The following is a 23,739-nucleotide window of genomic DNA, read 5'->3' as shown; positions in this document are numbered from 1 at the left end:
AGTGGATCCGAGCTGTACCTGACCAGGTAGTTTCCACTCATGTAATGGCGCTGAAAGCTACCTCTCACACATACGTAGGAGTAGAATAAAAGTGGATGAGAAACATTTGCTGGGCGTACCTGCTTTGCTGCTCGTCTCCACTCATCTGTCATTTCCTGTACTGCTCTGTGTAAAACACACATCTCAGGGTAACAACGTTTCAAGCATTTCAGGCTTCATTCACATCCACCAACATGCAACTAACACTGGTCATTACACTGACCATTATATAACACCAAACGGTCTAAAATGCTGCATGCAAACAGAGCAACAACATGTCAATCTTAAGATTCTTTATTTTCATTCGTCATCAACACTCTCCCATGCATCCATACATCATTGCGACAATAAAAAAATAAGTCATTATTTAGCGTTATCTCACCTTTCACCATATAGATTCATACAAAACAGTTATAACATCACTTCAAGCCTGGAAAGAGCTTGAATAGGAAGTTGTCATCATTGGGCATGTCTGAAAATGGGCTGCGAGCACCTACAATAAAAAGCATGGCATTAGAAACCTTTACTTGGTAGAGGTTATACAGGCGTGGTCAAAAGTTTACATACACTTGTAAATAATGTCATGGCTGTCTTGAGTTTCCAATCATTTCTACAACTCTTTTTTTTTGTGATAGAGTGATTGGAGCACATACTTCTTGGTCACAAAACACATTCATGAAGTTTGGTTCTTTTATGAATTTATTATGGGTCTACTGAAAATGTGACCAGATATGCTGGGTCAAAAGTATACATAAAGCAATGTTCACTGCAATAAGGTGCTTTTGGTAGCCATCCACAAGCTTCTGGTTGAATTTTTGACCACTCCTCTTGACAAAATTGGTGCAGTTCAGCTAAATTTGTTGGTTTTCTGACATGGACTTGTTTGTTCAGCATTGTCCACACATTTCAGTCAGGACTTTGGGAAGGCCATTCTAAAACTTTAATTCTAGCCTAATTTAGCCATTCCTTGACCACTTTTGACATGTGTTTGGGGTCATTGTCATGTTGGAACACCCAACTGCGCCCAAGACCCAACCTCCAGACTGATGATTTTAGGTTGTCCTGAAGAATTTGGAGGTAATCCTCCTTTTTCCATTGTCTTATTTACTCTCTGTAAAGCACCAGTTCCATTGGCAGTAAAACAGGCCCAGAGCATAATACTACCACCACCATGCTTGATGGTAGGTTTGGTGTTCCTGGGATTAAAGGCCTCACCTTTTCTCCTCTAAACATATTGCTGGGTATTGTGGCCAAACCGCTCAATTTTAGTTTCATCTGACATCACATGGACAATGATAAGCCCTTCTGGAGGAAAGTTCTGTGGTCAGATGAAACACAAATTGAACTGTTTGGCCACAATACCCAGCAAAATGTTTGAAGGAGAAAAGGTGAGGCCTTTAATCCCAGGAACACCATTCCTACTGTCAAGCATGGTGGTGGTAGTATTATGCTCTGGGCCTGTTTTGCTGCCAATGGAACTGGTGCTTTACAGAAAGTAAATGGGACAATGAAAAAGGAGAATTACCTCCAAATCAGCCTAGAATTAAGGTTTTAGAATGGCCTTCCCAAAGTCCTGACTTAAACGTGTGGACAATGCTGAAGAGTCCAAGTTCATGTCAGAAAACCAACAAATTTAGCTCAACTGCACCAATTTTGTCAAGAGGAGTGGTCAAAAATTCAACCAGAAGCTTGCCAGAAGCTTGTGTATGGCTACCAAAAGCACCTTATTGCAGTGAAACTTGCCAATAGACATGTAATCAAATATTAACATTGCTGTATGTATACTTTTGACCCAACAGATTTGGTCACATTTTCAGTAGACCCATAATAAATTCATAAAAGAACCAAACTTCATGAATGTTTTTTGTGACCAACAAGTATGTGCTCTAATCACTCTATCACAAGAAAAATATGAGTTGTAGAAATGATTGGAAACTCAAGACAGCCATGACATTGTTCTTTATAAGTGTATGTAAACTTTTAACTACGCCTGTGTATATAGCATGTACTAGAGATCGACCAATATGTTTTTTTCAGGGCCGATACCGATTTTTAGTATTCAAGGAGGCATATAAATGATATTTGAAGCCAATATTAATTTGCAGTAAAAGTTATTTAAACATGAATAGTATTCATCAGTAAACAGCTGGACAAGGCTTGAAGTTGTTTTTTTAACATAGTTTTTTAGGAAACATCAGATCAGTGGCGACATAATATTTTATGCAGCGCTAATGTTGTGATTAACTTATTACCAAAAAACATCACGAGATTTCACAAACACCTTTATTATGTGTGTCTAAAACAGGGGTCCCCAAACTACGGCCCACGGGCCGAATCCAGCCCGCCAGTGTCCAAAACCCGGCCCGCGGGAAGTCCCAAGTAAAAAAAAAAAAAATAATAATAATAATAAAAATATGTAATATATATATACCTACCACGTGTTTCTTCTGTGTCTCTTAGCCGCTCAGGAAAATCATGTTGTCTAAAAAGGTATTTTCCCATCGATAACGTGATATATACATATATATAAATATATATACACACACACACATATATATTATCAAATTAATCGTTAGTTGCAGCCCTAATATATATATATATACATATATATATATTAGGGGTGTGGGAAAAAAATCGATTTGAATTTGAATCGCGATTCTCACGTTATGCAATTCAGAATCGATTCTCATTTTTTAAAAATCGATTATATATATTTTTTTAATTTATTTTTTAATTAATCAATCCAACAAAACAATACACAGCAATACCATAACAATGCAATCCAATTCCAAAACCAAACCCGACCCAGCAACACTCAGAACTGCAACTTCAGTCCTTAAATTTACATTGTTTGAGTTTTTTTTTTACACCTGTAGGAATGTGGGGGGGAACATTATGGAAAGCGTGCCTGTGCAGTTAACAAGTGTAAAATGTAGCTATAACCACTGCTACATAAAAGTGTAAAAAGAAGATAAGCGCTGCTACTTAAAAGAGTGAATAAAAAGCTAACCACTTCACCTTAAACATGTAAAAAGAGGCTCACATCTTGTACTTAAAAGTGGAAAAAGACGCTAACCACTTTTATCTTAAACGTGTAAAAATAAGCTAACCACTGCTACTTAAAAGTGTAAAAAGAGGCTAATATATGTAAATATGTGTGTATGTATGTATAGTGTGTGTATATATATATATATATATATATATATATATTTATCTATCTATATACACACACACACACACACACACACATATATACATATATATATATACATATATATATACATAAACATATACATATATATATATATTTATCTATCTATCTATCTATATCTATATATATATATATCTATATATATCTATATCTATATATATATATATGTATGTATATGTATGTATCGATGGATATATATACATATATATGTGTATATAATACAGTATACGCTTACTCCGGCTTCCTCCCACCTCCAAAGACATGCACTTGGGGATAGGTTGATTGGCAACACTAAATTGGCCCTAGTGTGTGAATGTGAGTGTGAATGTTGTCTGTCTATCTGTGTTGGCCCTGCGATGAGGTGGCGACTTGTCCAGGGTGTACCCCGCCTTCCGCCCGGATGCAGCTGAGATAGGCTCCAGCGCCCCCCGCGACCCCAAAGGGAATAAGCGGTAGAAAATGGATATACAGTATATCTATAGATACATACGTATGTATGTATGTGTATATATATATATATATATATATATATATATATATATATATATATATATATATATATATATATATATATATATATATATATATATATATATATATGTATGTATCTATATATATATAGATACATACTGTATGTATCTATAGATATATATACCTGTATGTATGTATGTATGTATATATATATATAGATGGATATATACATATATATGTGTATATATACACAGTATATCTATAGATACATATGTATGTATATATATATATGTATCTATATATATATACATATATAGATACATATGTATCTATTAGGAGTGTGTGAAAAAATCGATTCGAATTCGAATCCCGATTCTCACGTTGTGCGATTCAGAATCGATTCTCATTTTTAAAAAATCGTTTTTTTCATTTTTATTTTTTTTTAAATTAATCAATCCAACAAAACAATACACAGCAATACCATAACAATGCAATCCAATTCCAAAACCAAACCCGACCCAGCATCACTCAGAACTGCAATAAACAGAGCAATTGAGGAGACACAAACACGACACAGAACAAACCAAAAGTAGTAACACAAAAATGAATATTATCAACAACAGTATCAATATTAGTAACAATTTCAACATAGCAGTGATTAAAAATCCCTCATTTACATTATCATTAGACATTTATAAAAATTTTAAAAAAAGAACAATAGTGTCACAGTGGCTTCCACTTGCATCGCATCTCATAAGGTTGACAACACACTGTGTCCAATATTTTCACAAAGATAAAATAAGTCATTTTTGGTTCATTTAATAGTTCAAACAAATTTACATTATTGCAATGAGTTGATAAAACTTTGTCCTTTACAATTATAAAAGCTTTTTACAAAAATCTACTACTCTGCTTGCATGTCAGCAGACTGGGGTAGATCCTGCTGAAATCCTATGTATTGAATGAATAGAGAATCCTTTTGAATCGGGAACAAAATCGTTTTTGAATTGAGAATCGTGTTGAATTGAAAAAAAAAAAAAATCGATTTTGAATCGAATCGTGACCCAAGAATCGATATTGATTTGAATCACGGGACACCCAAAGATTCACAGCCCTAATATATATATATATATATATATATATATATATATATATATATATATATATATATATATATATATATATATATATATATATATATATACACACATATACATACACATATACATACATATACATATTAGGGGTGTGGGAAAAAATCGATTCTCATTTTGTGCGATTCAGAATCGATTCTCATTTTTAAAAAATCGTTTTTTTGATTTTTTGTTTTGTTTTAAGTGACAGCAGGGGTAGGGGATGAAGAGGGTTTGAATTTGTTGTTAATGTGAATGTGAAATCAATTAAAAAAAAAGAACTGTGAAAGGAAGGGAAAAAAATGTAAAAAGACTGCAATAATCGCTGCAACAGGGAAAACAAACAAAGAGAGACCGGTAAGATGCCAGGGAAAGTAGGAAAAAAAACGGCAATGCATGAGGGAGAGAAAGGGGTGGGAGCGGGGAGGGTGGTGAAAGCAGCCGAGCAGACTGGGTAAGAATTATTACAAGAACTCATATAAATGCCCTGTCAGATAACAAAACATATTTGGGGAGAATTATTGAAAATAAGAGTAATTTTTGTTCTTAAAATGGGAGCTAGCATTCACAATCATTATGAGAGACAAAAACACATACCATATTTCCCAGACTATAAGGCGCACTTAAAATCCTTTTTTTCCCTCAAAACTCGACAGTGCGCCTTATAATGTGCGGAAAAATTTTGGTTGAGCTTACCGACCTCGAAGCTATTTTATTTGGTACATGGTAAAATGATTAGTGTGACCAGTAGATGTCAGTCACACATAAGAGATACGTGTAGACTGCAATATGACTCAAGTAAAGACCAACATTTTAAATGTTCCATTGAAAATATAAAACATTACGTATGGCGCTCAAAATTCTACCAAAGTCGCACCGCTTGCAGCATTACGGCTACCGTAGCCAGGAGTGTCGCGGAGTAATACATTACTGTGCTTCACCATAATATTACAGTCTGTGTGTGTGTGTAGAAGGACCCCAAAATGGCACCCGTCAAAAGACACGCTTACTACAAACTCAAGGCTATCAGTCACGCAGTAGAACATGGGAATAGAGCAGCTGCGAGAGAATTCAACATTAATGAATCAATGGTACGGAAGTGGAGGAAGCAAGAAGAGGACCTGGGCCAAGTAAAGAAGACCACACAGAGTTTCCGCAGGAACAAAGCGAGTTAGAGGACAACATTGAACAGTGGGTTATTGAACAGAGAGCAGCAGGTAGAAACGTCTCTACAGTCTCTATTCGACTGAAGGCAACAGCATTAGCATGGGACATGGATATCAATGACTTTCGAGGAGGTCCTTCTTGGTGCTTTCGTTTTATGAAAAGACGTAATCTCTCCATCCGCACACAAACTACCATCTCGCAGCAACTTCCAACAGATTACGAAGAAAAGCTGGGCATTTTCCGCGCATACTGAAAAGAAGATCCGGCCAGACCACATCATCAACATGGACGAGGTTCCCCTCACCTTTGATATCCCCGTGAACCGCACTGTGGAGAAAATGGGGACCAGAACGATGTCTATATGCACCACAGGGAATGAGAAGTCATCCTTCACTGTAGTTCAGTGAACACTGAGGATGGAAAATTTGAGGGATTTGTGGACGAGGAATAAACTAAAAAAAGTGCGTGTGTTGTATTTTACATCTTACAACTGAACAAGGTTGGGAGTTATAGTGAATACGCTCATTAACATATCAACAATGTTGAGTTATTGTGAACACGTTTAATAAAGTTTGACTGACTGACTTATCTGACTGTTTTGTTTTGCTTAATACGCCTTAGAGTCTGGTGTGCCTTATATATGAAAAAAGATTGAAAATAGACCATTCATTGACAGTGCGCCTTATAGTCCGGTGCGCCCTATAGTGCAAAAAATATGGTAAGTATATATTTTATTGGCATTCCAATTTGTATTAATCTGCTTGTTCTAAGTGGCTAGCAATGCAGATAATAGGAGTAATCCTTTCTGCCTCTAAATCACTCTAAATGCATCCAAAAACCGCCAACAAATTGTTATAAGCACTAGCACAAGCAAACTATTTTTAGCTGCGCCATGATTACATTGAGCTACTGCATCATGATCACCTCTAAGTTAATTCTTAATTCTCTGACTTTCGCTCATTTTCTGTGAAGAACATATATCAGAATACATATTTAATGACCACACACCATACACCCCCCCTACACATTTCTATTACATATAAGATGTCCGGGTCCATGGGGCTAATAGAAGTGTGGAAATTGATGTTCTGTGTACCACAGGCATTAAAAGCCACAAAACGCAACGGGTCCATCAGACCCACAAACGCTGGCTGAGTAACAACAATATGAACATTACACAAGGGTTAATTCTTAATCTAAACGGAAATATAAGAACATCTTATCAGTCTGGATTCCAGTGAAAGCAGACATTGTAATGTAAGTGATCATTTTTATTATGTTGATAGATGTTATTAGCACTAGCAATACTGCTACATGATGCTTGTTTCACCAAAGCTGGATCTCTTTAGCACACAGCTTCTAAAACATGTAGCTCATCCACCTTATATTCAGGCTAAAAAATATAAGGTTCTGGATTACCATTAGTCCCAAAGTGGTCCGTGTTGTCTCTCATAAAGTCTGCCATGATTAGTAGTGTTGTTGTTGTCGAAAGAAAAAGCAAGCGTTGTGATGCGTCTGTGAAATTACTACGCTATGTTTAAAATAAGCAAAATACGTAGATATTACATGTTATTATGAATGTGCCTGTTATATAAAGATATACTTACAGTGTGTATATGAAACGATAGAGGTTTTTTAGTGTTTTGAGCGCTTTATAGGCAGGACAGAGCAAATCCCATTGGCTACATTGTTAGCTGGCTTTTGCTAGCGTTTATTTACAAATTACAAAGCATAAAAAAAAGAAAACCATAAGTGTTCTTGTCTTACATTAGGATTGTACGGAGCCCCTAAAGGGACATGGGAATTTTTTTATTTTTTTTAGACATGTATCTCGTGCGCACGAGAAAGTATCTCGTGGCCACGAGATACATGTCTAAAAAAAAAAAAAAAATTCCCATGTGCCTTTAGGGGCTCCGTACAATCCTATATATATATATATATATATATATATATATATATATATATATATATATATATATATATATATATATATATATATATTTTTTTTTTTTATTTTTATAAAAAGTTTCTCGTGCGCACGAGAAACTTTCTCGTGGCCACGAGAAAGCATTGGATGCGTGCTCATGGTTTGAGGTGTGTGTTAAAATGGCAGTTTAGAAGTTAATTTGGCTGTATTTCCAATTAGGACTTTCCCCCATGTGTGTTGTGGCAAAATGTGAATGCTTGATTAGTAGGTGTGAGACGAACACTTTATCTTCCTGGTTATTGTAACGCTATGTGTTTGACATTATTTAAGACTTTATCATGCCCGGGAAAGGACAGTTTTCCTCTTCTGTGGCTGTGGGGGGTGGGCGTGGCTTGCGGACCTGCAGCGAAGCGGAGTGTGCCAGTTAGTCCGATGTTGATGTGATAAAACTTCTTTCTTGTTTGGAAGATACACACACAATTGTAACTGTTATTTCTTCCTGCACATAATAAACATGTACAACGTGTTTGGATGTATTCATTTATGTAAAATTGTCATTAACGGTAATATTGTCTGACAAAAAGTGATTTGACGTAATATTTTGATATTTACACATCGCATATTTACACACGCGCATCTGACTAGAATACCCTTATGTGCATTACATATCAACATCAAGTACCTACTGTACTGTTTACTTGTTGAAATATCCTTTTTAGAGCAAATATCTACCCAAATGGCCACTTTGTTGCTGCCAAAATGGTATTTCTAATAATATTTTGACACATCTTATCTCTGCATATCCTAATAGAATACTCTTATTAGCATTACATATACTGTATATAAATCAAGTACCTACTGTACTGTTTACTTGTAGAAATACCCTTTTTGAAGCAAATATCTACCCATATAATTTATATGTGTGTATATATATATATATATATATATATATATATATATAATTTATATGTGTGTATATATATATATATATATATATATATATATATATATATATATATATATATATATATTACTGTAACTTGTTCTTAAAAATAGTAGTTATTTTGTATGTCAAATTTAGTGTTTGTGTGTATATATGTATACTGTATATATGTATGTGTGTTTCTTCCTATACAGTATACATGTATATGTGTGCGTGTATATATATATCCATCCATCCATTTTCTACCGCTTATTCCCTTCGGGGTCGCGGGGGTGTATATATATATATATATATATATATATATATACACATAAATTATATTGGTAGATATTTGCTCTAAAAAGGGTATTTCAACAAGTAAACAGTACAGTAGGTACTTGATGTTGATATGTAATGCACATAAGGGTATTCTAGTCAGATGCGCGTGTGTAAATATGCGATGTGTAAATATCAAAATATGACGTCGAATCACTTTTTGTCAGACAATATTACATTTAATGACAATTTTACATAAATGAATACATCCAAACACGTTGTACATATTTATTATGTAATGATAAATGGGTTATACTTGTATAGCGCTTTTCTACCTTCAAGGTACTCAAAGCGCTTTGACAGTATTTCCACATTCACCCATTCACACACACACTGATGGAGGGAGCTGCCATGCAAGGCGCTACCAGCACCCATCAGGAGCAAGGGTGAAGTGTCTTGCCCAAGGACACAACGGACGTGACTAGGATGGTAGAAGGTGGGGATTGAACCACAGTAACCAGCACGGCCACTCTACCAACTTCGCCACGCCGTCCCAGGAAGAAATGTGCAGGAAGAAATAACAGTTACAATTGTGTGTGTGAAATAACAGTTACAATTGTGTGTGTATCTTCCAAACAAGAAAGAAGTTTTATCACATCAACATCGGACTAACTGACACACTCCGCTTCGCTGCAGGTCCGCAAGCCACGCCCACCCCCCACAGCCACAGAAGAGGAAAACTGTCCTTTCCCGGGCATGATAAAGTCTTAAACAATGTCAAACACATAGCGTTACAATAACCAGGAAGATAAAGTGTTTGTCTCACACCTACTAATCAAGCATTCACATTTTGCCACAACACACATGGGGGAAAGTCCTAATTGGAAATACAGCCAAATTAACTCCTAAACTGCCATTTTAACACACACCTCAAACCATGAGCATGCATCCAATGCTTTCTCGTGGCCACGAGAAACTTTTTATTAAAAAAATAAAAAATATATATATATTTATTTTTTTTATAAAAAGTTTCTCGTGGCCACGAGATACTTTCTCGTGGCCACGAGATACTTTCTCGTGCGCACGAGATACATGTCTAAAAAAAATAAATTCCCATGTCCCTTTAGGGGCTCCGTAGGATTGTGAATGATAGGCAACATTAAAAAAAAAAAAAAGTGAATTTCCCCTTTAAAAAAAAATTGAAAATGCTGGGCAATTTGGCTGGTGCTTGAGCAGTGTACTATGTACTTCACCAAATATACTGGTATCATATGTGTATATATTGTATCTGCTGATGTAGTTCTGTTGTAGTTATGTAAAAAAAGTAGTCAGATACCGACATAAAAAAAAAGCTGATAGATTTAAAAAAATAAATAAATAAAAAAAAGGCCAAAACCGATATTTGTCAAAATGAAAAATATTGGTGCAAATAATTGGTCGATCTCTTGTATGTACTAACCCTGAATGTCTGGTCCAGTTTGATGCCCTGCACCTCCTGAGCGGGTCACGGTGGTCTCCTCGTTGCCTTGGCCATCTCTAATGGTGCGGCGCTCTTCAACTGTCTGTTGTACACCAAACACACAAACATTAAATAATTAAAAAAATGTTTTTCTTATTTTTAAATACTAATCAAAATTGACCAATGTTTATTAACCAAACAGTACGTAATGCCCAACTCACCCCATCAGGCTTCGTCACCTTGGTGATGGTGACTGACTGGAAAAACGATCCGCTTTGAGGCAGTCTTGGTGCCTGGTCAGCAGGGGGCACCAGAATCTGATCCAAACCACCAGAGGACACTGCAGAATCCAGATCTGGAGATTTTTTTTTTTTAAATTTAGGAATATTGCATTTTAGGCCAATGGAAAGGTACTTTTATTCGTTTTGCCATTGTTGTTGAATCTTTTCCAGAAATTACTTTCCACATTATTTTTTAAATCATTTAATGGATTCTGTGAGGAACCATTTTTAAGCTTTGTGAATTGCTCTCTTCTGACAGGGTCTGTCCTGCCATTTTTAAAACGGTGGTGAGACCCCTTTTGAAGAAGAGCAGCTTGGACCTAAGCACAAGTACCGACCAGTATCCAACTTACATTTCTTAAGTAAGATTTTCAAAAACCTGTTTTCAATCAATCAAACTTTATTTATAAAGCACTTTTCATACATAAAAGAAAAGCAACGCAAAGTGCTTTCCAAACTTAAAAACATTACTTCGATGCCCCATTATCACGGACAGAAGGACGGACGGAATTTTGGTGAAACTTAGATAATAAAAAGTTCAGGTTTGGTACTGCTGGATATAAGCACCGCTTCTGATACCGTAGACCATCACATTTTATTAAATATTAGACACCTGGTTGGGCTCTCGTATTGTTTTTAATTGGTTATCTCCCAGACAAAAGTTTTTCATTGGAGTATGGATACCGGTTTCTCAGTAACCCATTATATATCGTGGGATGGGTTCAACAAGTTAAAAGTTCGAAGTACCACTGATAGTCACACACTAGGTGTGGTGAAATTACCCTCTGCATTTGACCCATCCCCTTGTTCCACTGCCTGGGAGGTGAGGGGAGCAGTGAGCAGCAGCGGTGGCCGCACTCTGGAATCATTTTGGTGATTTAGGCTTAATATTAGGACCCATACTTTTTCATTTTTATATGCTGCCTCTTGAGACGTCATTGGAGATCAGTTTCCACAGTTATAGTGCATCCGGAAAGCATTCACAACGCTTTAGTTTTTCCACATTTTGTTATGTTATTGCTATTGTTATATGCTATTCAAAAATGAAGTAAATACCTTTTTGTTAAAATTCTACACAAAATACCTCATAATGACAATGTAAAAAAAGTTTTTTTTAAGAGCATTTTGCGATGTATTAGTCATAAGAAACTAATAAATCACATGTACATACGTATTCACAGCCTTTGCTCAATACTTTATTTATTTGGCAGCAATTACAGCCTCAAGTCTTTTTAAATATTAGGCCACAAGCTTGGCACTCCTATCTTTGGGCAGTTCCGCCCATTTCTCTTTGCTGCACCTCTCAAACTCAGGTTGGATGGGAAGCGTTGGTTTTCATCCGAGATGTCTCTGTACATAGCTGCATTCATCTTTCCCTCTGTTTTGACTGGTCACCCAGTTCCTGCCACTGAAAAACATCCCCACAGCATGATGCTTGAATTCTACTCGCCCCGTCTTGTGGAAAATGCACGCGCCCGTTTGTGCCGGTGCCGCGTAGTTAAAGCATCTACTGCTGCTGAGTTCTCCTCTGCCTTTTATTCCGCCCTGGACACCTTGCCCTCTCTGTCTTTAAACACAGAAGCTTTCAAACTTGTTGTCAAGTTCTTGATTTCATTGCTCCTTTTAAATCCATGCGCCCTAAGGCAAAAGGTGAGCCATGGTTAAATGACGTCACAAGCGAGGCCAGGCATCAGTGCAGACAGGCAGAGCGTAAATGGAAGAAGGATAAGCTTCATGTTTCCAATGCCATCATGAAAGACTCGTGGAAAGAGTATCAGAACATTCTGAGGGTAGAAAAGAAGCGGGTAACCCATGCTTTTATTTCATCACGTTTGGACTACTGCAACTCACTGTACGTTGCAATGGACCAGGCCTCAATCGCTCGATTGCAGTTAGTCCAAAATGCTGCTGCTCGCCTTTTAACTGGCACTAAAAAACATGAACATATTTTAGCATCCCTTCACTGGCTCCCAGTTCATTTTAGAATTAATTTTAAAATATTGTTTTTGGTTTTAAATCTCTTAACAGATTAGCGCCACAATATATGTCAGACCTTTTAAAAATGCACACCCCCACAAGGTCTCTGAGGTCAGCTGATCAGTTTCTTCTTGTCGTCCCGAAAACCTGTTTAAAATCCAGAGGTGATCGTGCATTTTCTGCTGTGGCTCCAAAACTTTGGAACAATATCACTCTTGCTATTCGGACGGCTCCCTCTTTAATGACTTTTAAATCACGTCTCAAAACATATTTTTACTCTTTGGCTTTTAAACCAGCATGAGAGTTGTGTGATTTTAGTCTATTTTATTTTCTCTGAGGTATTTTATGTATTTATTCTTTTATAGTTAAATGTTTTATATTATTGAGTCTCCTAGTATGTACGACTCTACTTCTGTGCAGCACTTTGTGAAACTTCTATTGTTTTTTTAAATGTGCTACATAAATAAAATGGATTACATTGGATGCTGCCACCACCATGTTTCACTGTAGGGATGGTATTTCCCTGGTGATGAGCGGTGCCTGGTTTCCTCCAAACATGACACCAGGCATTACCGCCACCGAGTTCAATCTTTCTCTCATCTGACCAGAGAATTTTGTTTCTCATGGTCTGAGAGTCTTTCAGTTGGATTTTGGCAAACTTTTACGAAGGAATGGCTTCCATCTGGCGACTATACCATACAGGCCTGATTGGTGGATTGCTGCAGAGATGGTTGTCCTTGTGGACCTTCAAGACAGCAGATATTTTTCGGTACCCTTCCCCAAGCTTGTGCCTCGAGACAATCCTGTCTCGGAGGTCTACAGACAATTCCTTCAACTTCATGCTTGGTTTGTGCTCTGTCATGCTCTGTCAAGTGTGGAGCCTTAGATGTGTGCCTTTCCAAATCATGGCCAACCAACTAAATTCACCACAGGTCCAATTAAGGATGATCAGTTGAAACAGGATGCACCTGATCTTACTTTTGAGATTCATGGCAAATGCTGTGAATACCTAGTACATGTGCTTTCTTAGTTTTTTTATTTTTAATAAATTTGCACAAAAAAAAGTTGACAAAAATGTATTTGTTCCATTTTGGAATAACACTAACATAACAAAATGTGGAAAAAATTGAAGCGCTGTGAATACGTTCCAGATGCACTATATGCTGATACACACACTTGTACATTGCTGTGTCTCTAGATGACACAGGAGCAATAGATACCCTTTTATCTGCATTTTAGACATCGAGTCATGGATGGCAGTGAATTTCCTACAGCTCAACCAGGACAAAACAGAGGTTTGAGTAATAGGCCCTGAAGGCCAGAGGGAGAAACCTTTACCAAAATTACTAGATCAGGGTCTATGCAGGTTTCAACATGTCAAATTTAAGACTTTTTTAAGACCATCTTGAAAATAATTTAAGACCATTTCTAGAAGCTTCTCTCCTCGATGGCTGCACATCTGAGTACTAAACACTTAATACGTTTCCATCCAGCAGGTTCAACCATACATTGATCGTTCAGGTGACACAAATTGTTGAACTTTTACTTACCCATCTTATCTTATGCAAGTAATTTGGCTTTGCTGTGGGCTTTCGTTATGTTTTCTCCGCTGCTATGCTAACTTAGCTGTCAACACACAGCTGCGTGCACACAGGTGGTGTTCGGTAAATTCTGACCGGGCAGCACAGTTAGTCCCGCTGTGTAGTTACGTTATAGCGTCATAAAAAATCTAAACATTTCAAAGCGAGACTGAAGTTTATGCATGTTTTTTTTTTAAAGTAACTTCAATAGATTTTTAAGACCTTTCAAAATCCTATTTTATTTTTTGTCATAAAAAAAATACAATCATGTGTGCTTACGGATTGTATCCCTGCAGACTGTATTGATCTATATTGATATATAATGTTGGAACCAGAAATATTAATAACAGAAAGAAACAACCCTTTTGTGCGAATGAGTGTAAATGAGTGTAAATGGGGGAGGGAGGTTTTTTGGGTTGGTGCACTAATTGTAAGAGTATCTTGTGCTTTTTATGTTTATTTAATAAAAAAACTAAAAAATATATTTATTTTTTAAATGTATTTCTTGTGCGGCCTGGTACCAATCGATCCGCGGCCCGGTGGTTGGGGACCACTGCATCCCACGCTTTGCATTGGACTTGGTGATGTATGGCTTAGATGCTGCTGCTCGGCTATGGAAACCCATTCCATGAAGCTCTCTGCGTACTGTACGTGGGCTAATTGGAAGGTCACATGAAATTTGGAGCTCTTTAGCAACTGACTGTGCAGAAAGTCTTCGCACTATGCGCTGATTCAGCATCCGCTGACCCCTCTCTGTCAGTTTACGTGGCCTACCACTTGGTGGCTGACTTGCTGTTGTTCCCTAACTCTTCACTTTTCTTATAATAAAGGTGACTTCGGAATATTTAGGAGCGAGGAAATTTCACGGCTGGATTTGTGCACAGGTGGCATTCTATGACAGTTCCACGCTGGAAATCACAGAGCGGCCCATTCTTTCAAAAATGTTTGTAGAAACAGTCTCCATGCCTTAGTGCTTGATTTTATACACCGGGCCAAGTGATTAGGACACCTGATTCTCATCATTTGGATGGGTGGCCAAATACTTTTGGCAATATAGTGTATATTAACATCAAGCTAGCAGATTTTTGGATTAGAGGAGCCTTACTTTACTTACATTGTAGCGTTATTTTAGTCAAATGCTTTGTTGGCCATTGAAAACATTACCAAGAGGTAGTTTGGCTGAGTTCTGCTGTAGTAATCGCTAAGTGACAAATTGCAAAGAGCCAGCTGAGTCCGCAACCAGGCGTGATGTTAAGTGGAAGGACCAGTGGGATTCAGTCGGTGCCAAAAAAAAAAGAACCGGATTTGGAACCCATCTCTAGCATTTTTTAAGCACTTTATGTTGCAACTTGCATGTGCACGAAAAGTTCTATATAAATAAAGTTTGATTGATTGACTCATTTAGGATTCTGGTTAGATCAAATTGTCTTAAGTTTAAAGCGCTGCCTGTTGCTCTGGAATGCACTTACAGGCTTTTGAATGCAATTATACGTGCGTAAAAGTGTTTTTATACACCAATGATGTCAAAATACACGTGGATTAAACCCACCTTGGTCTTCTCTGCGCTCATCTTCTGGAACTTTCCGTGGCCTTTGACACCAAACATCGTTGAACTGAGGAAAAATTGAAAAACAGTCAAACGATTTCAGTAAGAAAGATGGTACATAACTAGTGTCTTTTTACTTTAGAAAATGGTGTCCACCCATGAAATGGCGAGTTTGGGAATTCTGGCGACTCATGAAAATGAGATGGATTTTGGCGGGACCCTCGAGCATCACTGTCAGGGGACTTTAGCATGAAGTCTCGGAGGGGGTTGCCGCTTTTTCCCTTTTCCAGTTTGTCCTGCTGTAGTGGTGGTGCAATGCTGGGAATACCTACAAGACAAAAATTAGAGCACTAAAAACGGTGGCTTTCTCAGTGTGTGGTCGCTATTAAAATGTGGCACTTCACCGGAATTTGGCATCGACTCCCAGCGCCCAAGCTGAGAAAACATCTCCTCCATCTCCCTGAGGAAGTGTCCAAACAGGGGAGGCTCCTGCATTCGCATTCCGTCAGGGCCAAAGCTGAAACCAAACCTCCAGGCACTGTCAAAAGGGTCCTGTTGTTCCCCGCGAAAGCCATCATTTTCAAAACAATCTTCACAATCATCCTCGTCATCGTCTTCATCACGTGCCATTGTATCAAAGAAAGGGTCCCTACAAAATGATAAAAATAAAAAAAAACCTTTACATTGAGAGTTAGTTTGCCGTCACAAAGGCATCAACTTCATTGACAGGAAAATAGTTTTGTCTTGAAAAAAATATTTTTCTTAGAGTGTCTAAATCTACTCCATGCCACTACAATATTTGGCTTGTATATTTACCTCCAAACCTTTCAAAATATGCACTGAAGCATATTAGCCTAATGGGACTCCTGTCCTACATCTGAAACCCGGAAGTGCCTCTAGGTCACGTGATTGCAACCAAAGCAATAAACGACAGCAAAATATCGGTAGTTACATTTTTAAATAGGACACCATTAGTTTCCACAAGTTTAAACTATATTTCTACCCAACAGAAACCAGCTGTAAGAAAGCCCATTGCTGATACATTGTCATATAAAAGCTTATAACTTCTTGGCAGCGCAAATGAGCCAACGTGTGCTAGCTTAATGTTAGCTTCCAGCTGTCAGCTGTGCCACTTTTAGCTTTCGGTTAACAAACTCACCTTCGTCCACGATAATGGCCGCCAGGAACCCCGAAAAAGCCTCGAAATAATTCAAAAACGCTCATTCAGCCTCGTGTGACATAAAACTAGAGAATTACTACAACGGTTAGATTGGCAAAACTGCGCGAATAACTGCGCAGAACCAGGACTGTCAAGTGTCGTAAAGCATATGTAGATGTATGACGCAATTGCCAGAAAGTGTTTACCGTAATGGTTACGAGTAATGCGAAGCGGAAAAAATGCCACTAAATTGCAGTACGTTTACATGTACACACAATCGCACTAGAAGTGTTGATTTAAAAGCAGTGAAGTTATTACGCAGTTCTGTTCTGTTGAAATACCATAAAACACATAAAACTATTAACATGCATAATTCAACAGTATACCATTCTGGAAGCGAGCAAGAATAAAGCTGGAGGAAACAAGTGTGGATTTCAAAGACATTCACATCCAAAAAATGATGAAAATGTCTTTCCCTTGTTTATTTAATATTTATATATTGTACAAAATAAAAATAAAAAGATGCAAACATAAATCTAACAAGGTCTGCAAGGATTTGGAGAAGAAAGCAAACAGGCACTACAGTACTTTTTTGTTTTATGTATGTACAAGACAAGTTTACCCATTTACATTTTTCTTAAAATGCACAGTACAAAAAGAAAAATAAATCACTGACAAAAAAAGCCCCATAAGTACAATTCTGTCCATCAGTATTGGATGCTGTAAGTTTTCCTTAAAATGTGCAGGGAGAGAAGGCGCAATGAAACTAGGGGAGTGGTGGGGTTGGGAGGTTGGGTCTCGGAAACTAAAAGAAAACACACAGGAAGGCAGACTGGGTGTGTATTGGCTCGGGAAGGATCCTCTAACTTGTCTTGCAGAATACGTGTTACACAACATTATTCATCATTAATGGTAACAGTTACTGTACATTGGTTTATGGGGGATTTTTCTTCGTTAACACATTATGAAAAAAAGTCTGCGCTCGGCAAAAAAACAAACAATCCACGGTACACAACCCCCCTCCCCATGTGTGTACAGACATGCACGCAATCACATGATAGACACACTTTCCTCATCTGCTGAGCTTGCTTTATAAGTCTGCATATATATTTATATATATATATATACCTATATTTAGTAAAAAATACATTTCGCAACTCTACCAATTGAGAGAATTGTTTCTTCAAAAAAACTTAAAAATGACATAAAAATAGGGGAGGGAACAAATTGAGCAAATTAACAGTTTGGGGGGGGGGGGGGGTGTCACCACTACTACCTTCTGGTTTTTACTTCATTCCTCCCGATTAGTAAAAAAACTGAACAAAAACAAAACGGCAGGGGAGTAGAGACCACAACAAAAAGAACCATAAAGGGAAGATTTGACATATAGAAATAAATGGAAGTAAGAGGTTGGTGGCGGGGTGGGCAGGTTAACAATACGCAAACACTCAAATTTTTTGCTCCAGCCTCCTCTGTCTAAGCCCCTCCCATCCCTTCCCGGCGTCGTGACAGGGTTCTCAGCCCAGCACAACCTCTGTGGGAAGAAAAAAGACGGGCGGGGTTCTCAGCAGGTGGAGTTTCTACACAATGAGATATGATGAGCCCCTCCCCAATTCTCATTAAGAAAAATGGCAGAGGGACTCGTGGTATGGGTGTTAGTTGGCCCCCCAGCTGTAATTGTATGCAGGCTTGTTGATCTGAGACTTTTGCTGAATAGATGCGTTCTGATTGCGCTGGCCAGTGCCGCTCTGTTGACACACAAATTAATCAGCTTTTACTGTTGCCACATTAAAATACAACATGTTCCTCTGTGTATTACGCACAGGAAATTCATTTACCTGTCCGTCTTGCTGCATGTGGTGGTGCAAGATCTGGGAATGGGGCTGCTGATGCGGTGCCAGGATGTGCATGAAGGGCGGTGGGGCATAGCCCGCCGCAGCCGGGGTGTTGATGGGTCCTCCGCTTCCCATAGCCGCTGGCAGGCTGAAGGAAGCGGCTGGCGTGCCGGCGTGGAAACCCTGCTTCTCAAATGATTGCTGCAGGGTCGTAATGAGAGGAATGGAGTGTTAGTATATTGTGACTGTGGGGACAGGGACCGACACTTGCTGTATGAATCAAACTTTATAGAGTAGTCCTTGTATAGCAGTACACCATTGACTGTCAACACAGCCAATATTGTGTAAATATCAAAACACAAGTCAACGTGAATATGTCCATATTGCGTGCATGGAATTGATCAGAGCTGCACAGGTTGTTACTGGAATTCTCTTGCACTCTTCCATGATGACATCACTTGTAGATGTTAACACCTTGCACTCCTACATCTTCGTTCCTTCCTTTCGCTTGAGGATACCTCACAGGTGCTCAATTTTTTTGTATTTTGTATTCACCTGACGTCACGTTAAATATGCAAGACTCGAAGTGCTGATCAAGCAAGCATCTGTTGTCAAAGTGTTCAGTCCTGCAACTCCAGCCCAATACAATGCTATTAATGGGATGTTAAAGTACCAGTAGAATGGAAAAACAAGATTTATAACACCAAAACACTTACAATTTGCAAGTAAGTAGATATGATCAAAATAGCATCAATGTCATTATCTCCCAAACCATTTTGAGAGCTAATGAGCAAGCCAGTCATGTGATCCGTGACGTAGAGGTAGATACCATAGATTCCTTCCCCATCAACAACAATGCAAATCATGCAGACTTTGTGACAACCAACAACAATTACTTTGGGAAAAATTATAATCCATACATTTATATTTTCTAGCCTGAATATAAGGAAGATGAGCTACAGGTTTTAGAAGCTGTGTGCTAAACGGATCCAGCTTTAGTGAAACACTAACAGGGATGTCAACATTCGGCCCGTGAGTGAACAGGTTTTATTCGGCCAGCGAGGTGAGTTTTTTGCTAAGTATGAATACGAGCTGAATTTTTGAATGAAAGAAACTGCTGTTTTAAATGTGTCCACTGGATGCTGCAATAGCAATTCTTTGCATCCCCTGCAGCAAGAGCCTACATGGCTTCCAAGAGAGCGGAGCTATGAGCAATGTTAAGATAGCAAAAACATGTTTGGTCAGTGCGTATTTACACTGCTTATTAGTGATAGTAATGATACAAAATGTGGACTATTACATTCATGCCTTAATTGTCAAGGATGTTGTTGGTAATGTAGCCTGAGACATTTCTACCCAAATCAATGCTTTTGATAGTCTGTACATTCCGTGTTGTACTTATGACTGCGGACACATTTTCTGGGCGCACATAAATGTGCTGAAATAGTATGGATACCCTTCTAACTTCATGTGTGATTAATTAAATGAGTCCAAATTCACAAGTTTTGTTGTAGATGATACTAGATATGTACAGAATAAACCACATGTTAGTACATCAGTTGCAGAAAATTAGTAAATTACATTAACAACATCCTGTAATTTGATTTTGATATGATATGATTAATTTCATCTTCTGAAAGATTAAAAATGAACATCAATGAGAGCATTTTAAAACTCTGCCAGACTCAATTTCCCCTATTTGAATGATGAATATTATTACATAATTTATTCAGCAAGTATAAATAACGACAAATGAAAACAGAATACTATTAACTGCTACATTTAAGAGTAAAAACTATTTTTTGGTCTATTTTTAAACAATCTGAAGTTGTCTTTATTTTTAAGTTATCATGCCAGGAAGTTACCAGACAGGCCCACTTGGGTATAGATTTTTCTCCATATGGCCCCTGAGCTAAAATGAGTTTGACACCCCTGCACTAAAGCATCGTGTAGCAGTATTGCTAAGTGCTAAACAAGTGCTAAACAAGAAATACGAACATAGTAAAACGATCGCTTACTGTACAATGTCTACCCTTACTTTGATGATGACTGATAGGATGTTCATATCGTCCCATTTAGATGAAGAATTACAGTATTTCTCAGAGTATAAATCGCACCGGAGTATAAATAGCACCTGCCGAAAATGCATAAGAAAGAAGGAAAAAAACATAAGTCGCATTTTTTGAGGAAATGTATTTGATAAAACCCAACACCAAGAATAGACATTTGAAAGGCAATTTAAAATAAATAAAGAATAGCGAACAACAGGCTGAATAAGTGTACGTTATATGACACATAAATAACCAACTGAGAACGTGCCTGGTATGTTAACGTAACATATTATGGTAAGAGTCATTCAAATAACTATAACATATAGAACATGATATAAGTTTACCAAACAATCTGTCACTCCTAATCACTAAATCCGATGAAATATTATACGTCTAGTCTCTTACGTGAATGAGCTAAATAATATTATTTGATATTTTACGGTAATGTGTTAATAATTTCACACATAAGTTGCTCTTGAGTATAAGTCGCACCCCCGGCCAAACTATGAAAAAAACTGCGATTTATAGTCCGAAAAATACGGTAATCAAAATCAACACAGGATTAAAATATACATTTTCTGCCTGCAAGCACCATTTTAGGTTGGCGTGTGTTTGTCTCCATTTTCGGGTATAAATTGAATGTCACAGATGAATAACTTCTAGATTCATTGCTATATCATCCTATTACCCAGGTGGGAGGCATGATTTATATAAATGATAGGCATGATTTATAATCTTGAATAACTGACAAGCCGAGATGCGATGCAGCAGGCCGTTGGCCTGCTATATGCTGCAGCATAAGCTATAGTTGGCTCACTGTTATCATTGCGCTGCTAAAAATATTTGTCTGCATTAGCACTTATGATAACAATATCGCTAATATTTGGGTAATATTCAGGTCACGATATGTAAATAGAGTATTGTTGGCCGGTTTTGGATGGTTATTTAGAAGGTTTTGCGGGCGGAAAAGAGCCCATTGTTAGCGGACTTTTTACTTATGACTTAGAATGCATCCAAAATAAAAACGTGTGTGTTCACGTCTTACATATGGGTTGTGGATGACAAACAGCACATCTCTTTAGAATTTTTGCATATTTACAGTATGACAGATCTGATACTATGGTCAGAGTGCAAAAGCGTTACCATTGTGATGTCATCTCACCTCAAAACTACGGAAATTACTGAAGACATTCGGAGCGGAATATTCAAAATGGCCGTTTGAAATTGTGGCATTTTGTGATGTTTAGACGGTATTTTCACATACTTTGCGGATTGGAAATGTGGTTTAATGGATACAATGAAACCCAATTAAGCATTTAAAGTCACCTTTTTTCCCCATTCTACGGGTACTTTAACGCATTTTCACTGGATAGTAGGACTGGCTGTCTTCAAAAGAGTTGAAGATTCGACTATCAACCTCAAGGTCGAATTGTTTAAATCCCACTCCAACCTCTGTGGGAGGGAGGCAGAGTTAAGTACCTCTCGCCGCATACGGCAGACGTGTTTGAAGGTGATCCATTGCGTTTGTCATTTGGAAAAGACTCTTCTGTGCAGACAAATAGTTTTTACAGACCAGGGATTCTTAACCTTTTTGACCATAAAGCCCAACTTCTCCGGCTTGGGGCCTACTCAAATATTAACACTGAATTGGTAGTCTTACTCTTGGTTTCAATGGTATTCAATAATTATATCTAACCTACTTACAGTTTAACAGGATAAACCTTGATAATGCCTAGTGATCTATGCCTTGTGAATCGATATTGCAAAATTTTAAATGCATCAGACCATAATTGTTTTACTCAGCCGTAACACTTAATACTCTAAAGTATACCTGATTGTATTGTTAATAGTACTGTCAATATATAAAAAGGCTTCTGAGATTTAAGTCATTTACTCACTTATTAGAGGTACTATAGTTGCTATGTTGTCATTATTACTTGCCTGTGTCTTTGTGTAAACAGAACCTGAAATATCAGGTACTCCGGTGTTACTTGACGTCACAGAGACTCCTGGAGATGGGAAAAGAAAGAGAAAATCAATCCTGGGCAAATTATGATCAGCTTTTTGACCACATTCCCAGAGTATATGTCTCTTTCTGGAAAAAAATGATGATAGTTGGGAAGCATCGAGTGATTGACAGTTGGTGGAAAATGAGATGAAGAAGGGAGGAGGGAGGAGGAGCAAGGGAGCTGTAGCAGCACACCACATCCAGTAAACAATGTCACGTCTGACTGTGTGGTGGACTGCTGGGGTTTTTACTCTTAAAACACACTGTACCCCTGTGTTACACTGGAGATGCAGAACAGGGTCAACAAAACAGAAAGCACACATGGTGAACGGTAAGCATAGCAGGCATAGCGTGATGCTCTTCCCACCACAATAAGGCGCAAAGAACAAAAAAACAAGTAGCTGAGTGAGGCGATTGGTGACATTAGCTTTAAATTTGACACCACTCACCGACTCCAGGCCCAGTGACAGAGCTGGCTGGCTTGTTTTGTGCAGAAGCGACGGCGGCGGCGGCAGCAGCAGCGGCGGCAGCCACGGCATTGCCATATCCGCCCTTACAGAAATCCCCACTCCCTGAAGCCTGGCCCACATCCTCATAGCCTGCAACAGTCAAGACACACAGCCACAGCCCACAGCGTTAAGACACACCAGGCGGGGTGGGGGCCAAGTAGGGGGGTGGGGATAGACCTTACTTAGAT

General features: G+C 38.0%; 2 protein-coding genes across 24 annotated transcripts in view; both read right to left on the bottom strand.

Annotated features, from left to right (window-relative positions):
* Positions 1–317: 317 nt before the first annotated feature.
* Positions 318–17,330, bottom strand: hax1 (HCLS1 associated protein X-1). Its single transcript, XM_062046326.1, has 7 exons — positions 17,149–17,330; positions 16,394–16,638; positions 16,127–16,317; positions 15,993–16,056; positions 10,827–10,960; positions 10,606–10,708; positions 318–532 (listed from the first exon to the last, which is right to left on the bottom strand). Exons 1-7 carry the CDS (start codon positions 17,211–17,213, stop codon positions 459–461), a joined length of 876 nt encoding a protein of 291 aa, XP_061902310.1. The 5' UTR covers positions 17,214–17,330; the 3' UTR covers positions 318–458.
* Positions 17,331–17,609: 279 nt separating this feature from the next.
* Positions 17,610–23,739, bottom strand: part of ubap2l (ubiquitin associated protein 2-like) — a 56,942-nt gene continuing 50,812 nt past the window's right edge. For 14 of the 23 annotated variants that reach the window (XM_062047566.1, XM_062047572.1, XM_062047571.1 and 11 more), the window contains 4 exons: positions 23,492–23,641; positions 22,976–23,043; positions 18,972–19,184; positions 17,610–18,896 (listed from right to left, as the gene is read on the bottom strand). In XM_062047566.1, coding sequence (XP_061903550.1) covers positions 18,804–18,896; positions 18,972–19,184; positions 22,976–23,043; positions 23,492–23,641 — 524 coding nt within the window. In that variant the 3' untranslated portion in view covers positions 17,610–18,803. The remainder of the gene's footprint in view (positions 18,897–18,971; positions 19,185–22,975; positions 23,044–23,491; positions 23,642–23,739) is intronic. The other 9 variants (XM_062047574.1, XM_062047579.1, XM_062047590.1 and 6 more) reach the window with 3 other exon arrangements.

The sequence above is a fragment of the Entelurus aequoreus genome, linkage group LG05 (genome assembly GCF_033978785.1).
Source record: "Entelurus aequoreus isolate RoL-2023_Sb linkage group LG05, RoL_Eaeq_v1.1, whole genome shotgun sequence".
Taxonomy (NCBI): domain Eukaryota; kingdom Metazoa; phylum Chordata; class Actinopteri; order Syngnathiformes; family Syngnathidae; genus Entelurus; species Entelurus aequoreus.
Note: the sequence above shows the minus strand (reverse complement) of the source record. Positions and strands in the feature narration are given on the sequence as shown.